Source organism: Pleurodeles waltl, chromosome 8, assembly GCF_031143425.1.
Source record: "Pleurodeles waltl isolate 20211129_DDA chromosome 8, aPleWal1.hap1.20221129, whole genome shotgun sequence".
In the NCBI taxonomy this organism is placed as follows: domain Eukaryota; kingdom Metazoa; phylum Chordata; class Amphibia; order Caudata; family Salamandridae; genus Pleurodeles; species Pleurodeles waltl.
Window position 1 is genome coordinate 468,499,662 of NC_090447.1, and position 13,900 is coordinate 468,513,561.

General features: G+C 41.5%; 1 protein-coding gene across 1 annotated transcript in view; it reads right to left on the bottom strand.

Moving 5' to 3' along the window:
• LOC138249532 (interleukin-18 receptor 1-like) overlaps positions 1–13,900 on the bottom strand; it is a 267,639-nt gene that overhangs the window by 50,908 nt on the left and 202,831 nt on the right. The window contains exon 4 of the mRNA XM_069203482.1: positions 8,306–8,464. Within this exon, the coding sequence (XP_069059583.1) occupies positions 8,306–8,464 (159 nt within the window). The remainder of the gene's footprint in view (positions 1–8,305; positions 8,465–13,900) is intronic.

A 13,900-nucleotide genomic window follows, 5' to 3' on the forward strand; every position in this document is an offset into this window, starting at 1 on the left:
ACCAGCCTCGCTCTCGCCGCCGTCCCTCGCATCCGCCGCTCCACGGCGGGTGGGAGGTCCTTCTCCTACCTGGCGGCCAAGACTTGGAACTCCCTCCCCACCATCCTCAGGACCACCCAGGACCACTCCACATTCCGGAGACTACTCAAGACCTAGCTTTTCGAGCAGCAGTAACCCCTTCCCCCTAGCGCCTTAAGACCCGCACGGGTGAGTAGCGCGCTTTATAAATGTTTATGATTTGATTTGATTTGATATCATGTGCATATGATATTAGCCAGAGCTCAAACAATTATTGTGCTCACATCCAATGCTATGTTCATGAACATAAAAGACAGACTTAGATCCTGAAGTGACATATATAACTGATGAAAAGAAATTAATTAATGTGATTTTACTGCATTGTCAGAAGTGGAGGAGCTAAATGCTCTGGTAGCAATTTAAAAGGATGCATGCAAAGTAAAAATGCAAGTGCTTGCGATAATTTCCAGTTTATAAATGAGCAGCATTGGTGCTGTGATTTTGCCTCGTATTTCTGTATATGTTTAGAATGCAAGTGTATGTGAATAATTAGGTTACAGTTTAGGTCTAATGGAATATTTTATTGCAAGTTAGATCTCAAATGACTATCTGATCGCACTAGCTCCACATGTCCAGAACACAATGGCAAACCAACTACATGGGCAAGGATATTGCCTAGGCGGTTAAAACTAACATTCTTAAAACTATTTGTGAAAAAATCAGCTCATCTAGGGATTAGGAAAGAATTCAGAGAAGCAGCCAGACAATGGGGCAGCAATCATACGTAATACCGTAGTTCATCAGTATGTTTAGTTCTAGTGGAGCTGAAAGGAAATGTACTCAACAATTCCACAGAATACCGGAATAATTAATACATTCTGACACATGAGATAAATAGAGCTTAACCAGTGTACACGCTAGTTCTTCATTGGACGGGATGGATTGATGGACGGGATGGAGCTAGGGTGACCACCTGGCATTGAGGCAAATTCTGGACAGGACTGTAAAAAATTCAGGACAAAGGGTCAAAATTCAGGACAAAAATTCAGGACAAAGGGTCAAAATTCAGGACAAAAATTCAAGAACAAACGTCAGTTTTACAGACACATGCAAGAGAGGCCATGCCTCACTATGTTGTCAGTGCATTTATGTACTCTTTTTTAACATAGCACTATTTATTCACTGTGGACCTTTTGTGATTGCCTCCTGGTGCGCTACATTCAGGTGTCACATTACGTCCTTGTTCAGTAGTAAATTAATACCCTTCACAGCAAGGCCATCACCCTACCCAAATCTACCCGATCTTTCCTGAAGAGAAAGTAACAGCAACATTTTGATTATGTTTCTGAACATTTCAAAACCCCTGGCAAACAGTTTGGGACACATTAAGGTAATTAACCTTATGCTAGTTTAAACAAATTGAACAAAAACATCTGGCTTACCCCAACCTCCCATGGACTTTCAACCTAATTTTTTTTAAAGAGGCAGGGCAGATGGTGTGGGTGACAGTCTCACACCTAATGACAGGATGTGATGTACCCATAACTTGTCTGTAGTCTCACTGCACTAGAGTGTATGTTTGGGACTCTACATTTATCTCAGAAATGGGAGCCCGGACTACCAATCAAAGATAATAAAAGAGTAGGATGAAATCGAGATCAAATGGGAGATCCACGGCAAGTAATTCAAAGGGTTGTTGCTAACAACTGGATAAATAAAGAAGAGAAGAACAAGGTGGGACAATTCCTAAAATCAGACAAGATGGGTCCACCAAGACTATTTGAAGGTATTGGGTACCTGGGGAGTTGTCTGCACACAGGAGCGAAACAGAAGGGGCACTGTCAAGTGGTTGAACAATCAACACCCATCCACCATGGCAAACTCTTCTTGTGCAATGGTTCGCTGTTAGTGCTTGTGAAGGGTGAGCAGGGGCCAGACCCCTTGCAAGGTTGTGCAAGGCAATTGCCCGCTTAGTCCATGTCTTTATATGGTTTTGAAATTGAGCAAAAGCCAAACTAGAGATCTGGGTTATCCCTAAGTGTCAAGTACACATAGAATCTTCAAAATATTTGGGAAGTAAATTGCACAAACAAAATTTACAAATTTTAAAATTTAATTAGTGTTTCTTTAACATATGGCACTGTTTTCGCCTTCATACACAATTAGATCTCAGATTGAACTGGGAACCAGTTACCTTTTGATACCTAGTGATTAATATCTACCATTCTTACACTGATTTCCAGGATGAAAATCTCGGCAGAGCGAACGGTCCCTCCAAGCCCAGTTTGCTTTTTGGTCTTCTCTTCTGCTTTCTGTAGAGGCCATGTGGCACTAGCGAAGATGGTGTGCTACCCCAATGATAGTATTATTTTGCAAACCTTCCCCTGCTCGTCCTTCATTCCTTCTTCAGACAGGCCACACATCTGATTTGGTCGCTGCGGCGCGATCAGGAGCTCTTTTCACTCTAAAGCTAACTGTGACTGCGGGTGGATTAGATCTTCTGGACTTAGAATGCTTTTATTCAGCTGCAGATGTCCAATGGGTGGCTCACTGGCTTTCTGCCCACCTCCCTGCATGAGATGGGGTTTACCAGTAAAGACTTTTAAGGAAGGCTTAATACACTGCTCATCGTTTCCTACTGACCATTCTATGGATCACCATCCGGGTTTATCATTCATGGCTTTCTCTTGCCTTGCCAGAACCTGTAAACTCACTGACCCGAAGAAACCCTATGCTCCTGCACTACCTTTGCTAAGCCTTCCCACTCGCACAGGATGGCTGTGCTCAGAGCAGCTCCATCAGTGGCATGTTGCAGGTGTCTTAAAATTGGGGACTTTGTTTCTGAACAGTGAGCTACTAAATTTCCAAACCCTTGTGGCAGACTACCATCTTCACCCCGGTCAACTCCTTACAACCACCTTAAATAATCATTAAATGCCCTATTTCATGTCTGCTACCTAGCACTAACCCTACAAGAGGTGTGCCAGAAGCTCTGTACCATAGGAAATGGTGGCAAACTGATAGAATGGGTGTACAGACCTATCCTGCAACATGGAAACCACTCCAGGTCTTCTTGTCATACTACCTGGGTGATTGATGTAGCCAAACCTCTGCAAGATATGGACTAAAATACTGGACTTTCCCCACAAAGTATCCCACAGCTGTCTCTTTAAGTAAATTCATAGTGCTTCCTTGTGAATGCATTCTGCCCGTTGCTTGCCATTGGCCTTGTGGTTTGTAACTCACAATTTGTTGCTTTCAATTTGCTGGCTTTATTTGTTTTAGGCCATGCAGCTTGAATTCGCCCCTTCCCTTGCCAAAACCTTATTTACAGTATCCGGCCGAGTGCTCCCTTTCTGTAAACAGGCCTGTAAATCTTGTTCTTATCTTATCATATTTGCTGTGCATTCAAAGAACAAAGTCAAATGTCAGGCTCTGTCTTCTGTGGGAACTTAGTGTTTTCTTTCCTTTCTCTGACTTCAAAGTGAGAGGATTTATGCAACAATCTTGCTGGATACTGGGGTTAGGAAAGAGTTTTTTCTATCACATGACAACATTTAAATAGACTTCAGAATATATGAGAATTGCACCCTACTCTGTATCACTCCACTTTACGCCACTCCATGCCACTGTTCTCTTCTCCATTCGGAACCGCTCCACATTATGCCACTGCTCTCTATGCTAATTCACACTATGCCTCTCTTCTCTACTCTGTACTACTCTACTCTAAGCCACCACACTTTGCGCCTCTCTACACCACTGCGCTCTGCTCGTCTGCACGCCATACCACTCCAGTCTAGGCAACACCAATCTAATCCACACAACTCCACTCTCTGCCACTCTGCAACTCTGCACTGTGCGCCACTGCACTCTAAGCTAATACACTTTACTCTGTAACACTCAACTCTATGCCCCTGCACTCTACATCAATACACTGTACATCATTCTAATCTACTCTGCACCTCTGCACTCTATGCCACGGCACTCTACACTACTTTACTCTATGCCATCACACTCTATGCCACTTTATGCAACTCCACTCTAACCTGCACTTCTCCACTCTAAGCCACCTCACTCTACTGTGAAATAATCTACTTTATGCCACTGCACTCTGTTCCACTGCATTCTATGCCATTGCACTCTACCCTGCACCCCTCCACTCTATGCAACTGCACTCTACTCTGAAACAATCTATTCTACGCCACTGTACTCTATACCACTCTGACCACTGCACTCTAGTTCAATGCACTCTACACCACTGCAAGCTGACACTCTGCAACACTGCTCTGGCCGCCACTATACTCTACACCACTCTGGCCTGTACTACTGCATTTTGCACCAATACACTCTATTCCACTGCATTCTATGCTACTCTACTATGCCCAATGCCACTCTATGCAACTGCACTCTACACCAGTGCACTCTAAACAACTGCACTGCCCTTTACTCTGCACCACTGTACTCTCTGCCACTGTTCTCTGTACCACTCTACACCACTGCACTGACACTCTACTCTGCAACTCTGCACTCTACACCACTCTTCTCTTTGCCACTGCACGCTAGGCACTATACTCTACACCACTCTACTCTGCACCACTACACTCTATGCCACATGAGTCTACTCTGCACTCTGACACTGCACCACTCTGCATTACTGCACTCTCTGCTACTCTATTGTATGCCACTCTACTCCACTGCACTCTATGTAACTCTACCCCATGCCACTCTATGCCACTGCACTCTGCGCCAATGCACTCTAAACAACTGCACTGTACGCCACTGCCCTCTACTCTGTACCACTTTACTCTACGCCACTGCTCTGTGCCACTCTACTCCACTCTACATCACTGCACTGACACTCTACTTTGCAGTGTTGCACTCTCCACCACCATACTATACACCAATGTACTATGTACTACTGCATTCTATGCCACTGCACTCTATGCCATTCTACTCTGCACCACTCCACTCTACAGCACTTTGCCCTACTCTGCATCACTCTACACTACACCACTGCACTCCATGCAATGTGAGTCTACTCTGCAATCTATGCCAGTGCACCACTCTACACTACTGCTCTCTCTGCTACTCTATTGTATGCACTCTACTCCACTGCACTCTATGCCACTCTACTCTGTCCCATGCCACTCCATGCCACTGCACTCTAAACCACTGCACTCTACGCTAACACACTCTAAACAACTGCACTGTACCCCACTGCACTGTACTTTGCACCACTGGGCTCTATGCCACTGCTCCTATGCTAGTCTACTCCACTCCACTATGCCACTAGCTTTAAGCCATGCTGAACAGCAGCTACTCTGGTGCATAACATGGCTAATGGCTAAAACACATTAGCAAAGCCATTAACTCTTTCGTAGATGAGACCTATTGGCTTTGCCAATGTTTGTTAGTACTATGAGGTACCGAGGTACCTGAAAGAACTGTGAAAAATACAATTACATCATAATAAAAGCTGCTACAAAATGCACAAATACATTTCGGTTAAATAAATAAAAAGTGCTTCTCAAATACAGATTTGAATAATATAGTTTATACCTAGTGATAAAAAAATGTATAACACTCCATTAAAACCACACACTCCACAGCTCACCTTGGAACACCATTACAATACCTCTCTGAAAGAAATATCTTTGCCCCCAGAAAACTTCAAGTGACTCCTTTTAGTAAAGTCAGTGTAGGTTTTCAAGCCCCTTTGTATTTGCAGATTTACCAGTTGCCCACATTTGCATGTCTTTAGGGAAGGAGACCCCCTGGCAAGAAGGCCTATTCCTATCTGTCTGCCCCTCCCTCCCTCAGAGCACAGGAGACCCCCTGCTTTCCAGCCCAGCTGGGGAAACTCCTCTGCCCATAATTTCGCCCTGCCTCCGTTGCCCTTTAGGTGAAAGCTAAAATTACGGACAAATGCCGTCCGTTAAAGCTTTCATCACGGACAACGGACAGCAGGGCGAAATTACGGACAGTCCGTGAAATTTACGGACGGGTGGTCACCCTAGAATGGAGCGGGTGAGGGTCATAAGAAAATAGCATGAGCAGGGTAGATAAAACAAAATGCCTGCACGCTTCCGCAGCACGTGGTGCAGTTCGCGCTGATTTTTCAGCGTGGAACGCCCTATCAGTGTTAAATTGCAGAACAAGCAGCGCAGCATGGATTTTCTGTCCATTTATGCCCATTCGTAAACGTTTACGGAATCTTGTGGAGTTTTCTTTATGTACCTCCGCAAAATACTGTGCAGTAAGATTCTGCGAGTTCCTCCCATGCCTAACTAGAATGGCAAATTACATGAACAAGCCTGTTTTCAAAGCATTTCTATTATTCCAGTATCGAGAAAGTACTTTGTATTTTTTTTTTAAGCGAACCTATTTAGGAGAAGTGTCCACTGGTAACCACTCATAATATGGTGAAATGTTTTGCTGGTGATGTGAAGTTACATTTTTTTTTTCTTTATTAGCAGAAGTCCTCATCAATATGATACAGTGAAAAAAAGTGAAGAGAATTAAAGACAATATTTGCAATTGGGTGAACTGAGCTGGGAGTGAGAAATTTTAATCCATAAACCTGAATTCCACAGTTGGGTGAAAGGCATAAAAAAGAGAACCCTAACTTTCCAGGAGATGCTTTCTTTAACTAAGCCAAAGTGAATTATGGGAATGCTGTCTATTAGTTTTCAGATTTTAATTTTAAGCCATTTTTTATTCCACACAGAGTTGTGTATTTTGTACACATACAAATTTTCCCTAACAAATGACCTTACAAGTAACATACTACCTTTACATTCTTACCTACATCATAATTCAAGTAAACAGCTTAAAAGCTCAATACGTTTCTTTAGACGGAAGTTTTTCCAAGACAATTTCTGCATTAACAAAGTAGTCTCAGCTACATGCTGAGTACAAGGCAAATCCCCCACTGCAATGATAGTGCTTCCAAAGAGGTAGAATGATACGCCAAACTGTCAGGAAGTTTCAGTGAGAGATGTTTCTCCTTTGAACCCCACTCTAGATATGTGTTTTAAATGTAGTGAGAAAAGCTCTAGGTGGCAGCTGCTCTGCCCAGCCAAACATAACAACTTTGCCAAAATATGTAGGGAAGGAGCAAAGATGGAGGCAGGATGTCAAGTGTATGTGTAAAGTGGTAAAAAAGCAAAAACGTTTGATGTGAGGCAGGTGGAAAAAGAAGAAGTTAATTCAACAGTTAGTTTTGACTTTTTCTGATTGTGATATAAACATTATGGTGGTCATTATGAACATGGAGGTCTGGACCGCTACGCTGGCTGTGGCAGTCATTATCGCCAACTACATGGCGGTCCAGACCCCCATATTCTGAATACAATTCAGAATATGAGCAGCCAGTTCACTACCACACATCTCCAGGCCAGATTCGACCATCGGGCAGACTGTGGGCAAATTCGACCCTGCGGTGGAGGGCGGACAGGCGGTGGATTTATGATCCCATTTCCACAAGGGATTCCCTGGCGAGTTACCCCATCAGGTAATCCTTGGCAGAAAGTATACGGGTGACAGGAGTAATCATCCTGTCACCTGTATGTGACATGCCTGGCCCCTCCCCCTTTCTAGAACACCTACCCACCCCCAAGCCCTTAGAACAGCCCCCCACCCCAAACCCCGAAAACCGACCCTCCACCACCAAAACCCCATGTAGGTCCCACCAACCCGACCCTCACCATCCCCAACCCCTCACCCCTACATACAGGTCCCACCAAACCCGCATCCACATGCACCCATTCACTTACATGCACACACACATACATTCACTCAGACACATCCCCCCACACATACACTTACGCACACCCCCATGCACTCACACACACACCCCTCCCCTTTCCGTCTCAGACAGCACTTACCTCTTTCGTAGTGCTGCTCCGGGAGGGAACGGGCTCCCTGGATGCTGCTCCGCCGCCATCGCTGCCTCTCCATTCACCGCCACACCTATAACTGCTTCATTATAGGCGTGGCGGTGTATAGTCTGATGTGGCGGTGAGGGTGGAGCCACATCCATCCCTGCCACCGACTGCCAGTATGACGCATGACGGCCCTCACGGCCATCAATGGCGGTGAGGCTCCATATTTCATTATTTGGCAGGATGGCGGCTGCCAACACTGGCGGTCTTTCATTGACCGCCGGCACGGTTGGCGGCGGGGCAACCCGCCAAAAACGTAATGACCACCTATGTGTCATTTCAAAAACACTTAAGCAGAAAAAAACATATAATTGATGGTTAGCGTTGAGAAATGAAAAACGTACCTGATTTTGTCTCATCTTTATTGGTTAGTCGTCTGTGCCATAGAACTAAGTCAATTCTGAATGCATAACACACAACACACATTAAAAGGAATAGGGAGGGCAAAACAGTTGCTAATGTGATCCCAGTGGCGAACGTCCGTTGTGCGATGTCAGATTGTCCTGAAAAATACAAATATAGTAAGAATTGAAGCTTGACCTTCCCTAAAACACACTTAAAAATTTTTAAGAATCATGTCAAGGTGAAATGAAAGTCTATAAGATCAAAATACGCGATGGTAGTGATATAAATGAATGCATTTAAAAGTTTTATTTTCATGAATTTCGTTCAGCGCTTAAAACTGACAGCCTATTGCTTAAGAGCGTTTTTCGTGTGTTTTTCTCTGTACGCAGAGGTCTGCCTTGGTGCCTGTAATCTTCAAGGGGCTTTTGAGACTGTTATGTGATTGTTACAGTCTGCACTGTGTGTCTGGCAAATGGTATTGATCGACAGTGGTGTGTTGGTACTGGAAGTGTATTTCATACAGCAAGTCTGGAGCTGACTGTGACCCTCTCTGGCGTCTGAGTGATTATTACATTTCTGGTAGGATTGTGTTACACAGCATCATGCTATCCTTTAATACAACCCAGATAAGATCTGCGTCCTTGATTTCCATAACCTTATAAAGAAAGCCTTCGATCTCGTTCCTCTTATCTTTATAGTGTGCAAAAGGAGGTACTTTACCTCATATTATCACTCCAAACCTTAAGCAGCAGCACAGCCTTGTGAACTTGAGATTAGGTCTAACGTTTTACTCCTTGTTCTACTGAAAATACCTGCAGCGGGAAGAGCGGAACTGGACTTTTGAACCAGTCAGCACAGATTTCGTAACATGCTTCGGCCTCATTGATTATCATTTACTGTTTAGTTGTCAATTTTAATTTTCTCTAAATTTTAATAGTGTAAGTTAATATTTTAATTATATTTATGAAATTCACATATATATTATACTCTTGATTCTGTGCCTGAAGTTTTTTCTTCTGAACTGTTTTTCCTTGACCAACCAGAACCAGTCATTGAAGTGAGCAACAATGATAACTGGTCTGCCTCTGATGAACTTCCTTGCCCTAGTTTTATACGAGTTGAACTCTAGTATATAAACAAATATCTAGCCACAGTCGGATATTTCCAAATGTGATTGTATGGAGTGAGAACAAGTGAAAGAAATCAGTGAGGTAGATTCACAAATAATGCAGAGAATTTTTTTTTCTAGGCACCACCAATAATGTAAGAAATAATACTCGAGCACTATTGTGACTAAATAATGTAAATCCCTTTACTAACTGAAACTTTTAAATTGTCTCTTCTGTATTGTTAAGCCGTCTCTTACTCTAAAAATAATGTCCAGCGGCCATAAATATAACTTTCTGACAAACATGTGTTCCGGATATTCCAAGGCAGTAAACAAAATCACACACAGTTAAAATATGTTGTCCTAACACCCAATGTCTGCGGTCATCTATCAAGTTAGTTATGACATACAAAACAAAACAAAAAACTTCTCTCTGGAAGTGTGAAAGCCTAAATGCGGCTAATAATGATTTATCACCATTATTAATAAATTAGGCCTCACGAGAGAAGGAGAACTGACTGTCGAAATGCAATGGTAATTGTGCGTGGTATCACAAGCATTGCAGGATAAAACAAACATTACTTATAAGTAAGACCATGTGCATCTAAATAAGCACTGCCATAGTGTTTATATCTGATTCAATAGTAAATATTTGAACGTGGTGATTATGTCATGAAGCCCAATAGGAGTAATATACCATACATATATGGTTTTATTCTCCCTTCTTTGCATCCTCTTTGCCTGCTATGTTCTCTCAACTTCTAATAACCACACATTGAGCCCGATTCACAAACTGCATTTTGTAGCATGCAAAGTAGTATTAAAGTAACACCCACTCCCACACAAATCAGTGGAGACAGGTAAATAAAATTAAGGGCCTGATTTAGAGTTAATTTACTCCCTCACAAACATGACAGATATCCCGTCCTCCGATTTACGATCTATCATAGGCAATAATGGAATCGTAATACAGCAGATGGGATATCCGTCACAGAGTATCCCCATCCGCCAAACGCTAAATCAGGCTCTAAATATCAAATAAATCAGTTTGACATTTAATACACATTAATGGATAATAAATTATATATAATTATTATTTAATTATTTTATTATTTTAAAATGAAAAAAACTTAATTTGAAAATTAAGTTAAATGTATTTTAAAAATTCCAAAAATATTTGAAACAATTAACTGTTTGTAGTTTAACAACATTCACTAAATATAAAAAAAAGTTTTAGTGAAAGCAGATAATTATTTTTTAATTTGTATTACAAATATATACATTTTAATTGAAATAATATATTTATATAAATGTATTATTTAACACATTTAATATTATGATTTAATGTGTAGTAACACACACATTATTTATTAGTTCTAAGTTAATATCACATTTTTTAAATTAATTGACATTTCTATTTTACCTTTAAATATTTTAATTAATTTTGGTTTAAAGAAAAATTATCTTTAACATATTTCTGTATACTTTCATACTTTCCATACAGCGAACCTCACCTTGTTGGTGGAGTTCTCCAGGAACAGGTAAACATTTTCTAGTTGTAACGTTACACTTGCAAATTCTGTTGTAGACAACTCAACGCGCCTCAACTGAGGTAATGAAAACATGTAAGCCTACTCCTCGGTGTAAATCTGCACCCGAAAATGGTGACTTCCAAAACGTGGTAGAGGTACATCGAGGTTTAGGAGAACCTCTATATGTGACTAAATCTACACATCTATATTTACCTTTGTGAATCAGGCCCATTCTTTTTACCCACACTCAGTGGGCATAACGTACAGAGAAAAACGGACACTTGTGAAAATGCACTCTTAAACCTGTGTGAAAAATCCCCAATTTAAGGGGTTTACAATAACACCAATGTGTATTTAGGTGGATGCATACCTTTGATTACCTTACGAGTGTGTGAAATTCTCATAATTTGCTTTTGCACAATTACACAAAATGCTAAATTGAACATTTAGTGATATATTTCAACACAAACTGCGGCTTTGTGTCCATTTTGAACACAAAGACACATTTCATGCAATAAAAATAGCACAAAAAACATAAGTGCGGCACACAACAGCTGATTGTATTCTGCTCTCTTGCTTTGTTCCCATGCTCTTGTGCTAAAATCTTGCTGAAAATGTGGCATAATTTTGGCATGTGGTTTAAAATTGCAATTTTAGAAATTTCGCATAACAAGTGTACTATAAAATTCTTTAAAATTATGAATGATTACACAAGTGTAACAGAAATTTCATCCGGGCCAAATCACTTTATAAATATTTGAATACACAAAATCATTTGAACCATGTGCACACCTATGTTTTTGCATGGACAGGTATGCCAACACAAACTTGCATGTACAGATTTCTGAATGAAGATATGTAAGGACTATAATTCTACTGTATCACAAATTTTGGAATTGAAGTAGGCGTATGCATGAACACTGTTATGGCATTACACTTTTTGCAGGACTTTCCACAATTAATTTTTCAAAGTATAAAATAAGCTAGCAGGAGACACAACTAGACACACACACACCTAGGCCACCTCACACACAAGTAGCAGTAATTGAGAAACCCATAAATAGCAGTTTTGGTTTAGCCATGTGGCCTTTTCCCCATTTACCACCACAACAGAGACTGAGACACTGAATAAAAAGAGAAACCTTTCAGAAGAGGAGGTAAACTTGATATTGTGTAGTTCTGCTCTGTTGAGAGGCAGATCTTGATCATGTCTTCAGCTGATCCCCTTTGTACAAGAGGACGAATGGAACATCCACTCCAAACTCTGCATAACCTGGTATCTCAGAGTTGTATGGCCATGTAGATGCGAAAACATTCAAACGTTGTGGCATTTGTTCCCATCTCTTCCATCTTTTTTTACTCTTCTCTCTCCCTGGAATTCCCATGCTGCTCCGTGACCCGTGTCCCCCTGTTCACTTACCACCTTGGCTTCCTTGTAATCCTGTATAACTTTCCCCTTTTCTCCAACCGCACTATAATCTTTGATGGTATATCTCAGTTGTCATTCTGTCTCCTCTCTCCTTTCAATTCTGTCAATTCTGTCTCTTGTTTCATCCGTGTGCTATGTACACCCAGTCACCATCACCCTTTGTTGTCAGGCGTCCCTTGATAGCATGTCACTGGGTTGGATTCTGACATATGGAGTTCCCTTCTTTTGCAAAACAGATGCTCATAAACATATTTGTTTGCATGTGGTGCAATACTACAGCTGAGTGTTAGAACCATGGAAAAACATGCCAGAGGTGCACACATCTTTGCTGTTGTGTTACAGAGCAATAGCACATTGGCACCATGAAATTGTGGCATACATGTTGATAGTGCTTTATGTAACCAATGCTGCAAATAGGTAACAACTTGCAGCAACAGAAACCATCCACCTTTCTGGGGTTCACGCCCCAGCAGTCTCTAGGCCTTCGGCAGTGGCCCCTCATCACCATTGCCTCAGAGGCATCAGGTGACTTTGCTGTACTTCTCCCTTAACTTTCCCTTTGCACTTATGGTAGGGGTAAAATGATTCATTTCAGGCCGCAGTGCACATAACAACCTGGTTATATTTAACTTTGTACAACACCTCATCACTTCACATGTGTGTGTGTACAACTCTGGGGTTCAAGTCATGTAGCAATATACAGAAGCATGTTGGTGTATGAGGTGTGTAATATCATATAGAGAACATCCATGCCATGTGTTAAATAACCATGTCCTTAAATGATATGCCCAAACACTGATTCACTTTTCACATTGACAATATGGTTGTGATGAATGGACATGAACACAAGTGTATTGGTTGCAAAAGTGTGTAATAGAAATGGGATCAGATGGGATGTTTGTAGGAATTCAATCAGTGAAGGGAAGTAGGATACTTTAGAAGGCATAGTGTACTGCTTGGGGGTCCTTATGGGACAACTGGCTGGATTGGGGAATAAGAAACACATAAAAAGTACACAGCCCTGATCAGGAAAGCAAATGGAAAGAACAAGAACTGAATATACATTAAAAATAAAACATTGACTATGTAAGAAAAAACTGCAGTTCAAACAAAAAATCTTGATAGTGCCTCCATTAGTCTTAGTCTTACTAGGGTGTTTATGTCTTGCAAGGTTCTACAGGCTACTGTGTGTGTATAGCAGCATTTCCACTTAAACTTCCTGCATTGCAATTGGTACAACTGTGTTGATCCCTGCTACCACCTCTGGAGGGTGGTGGGAATCAGGGATATGTGGGACACGTGTCGGTCCAATGTATTTACTGAGGGACACATGTGGGGGATAGGTGTTATAGTATGTCACTATTGCCACCCAGGAACAAAGGAAGAAGACTATGACTTTCCTATGCTCATAAGAAAATCAGAATCACAGCTGAAAACATGTTTTCTTATTGCGGCAGTAGCAATTGTAATGTTGATTTAACAGCATGCTGCCATCACAGACTGCATGTAATTTCATGAGTCTTCC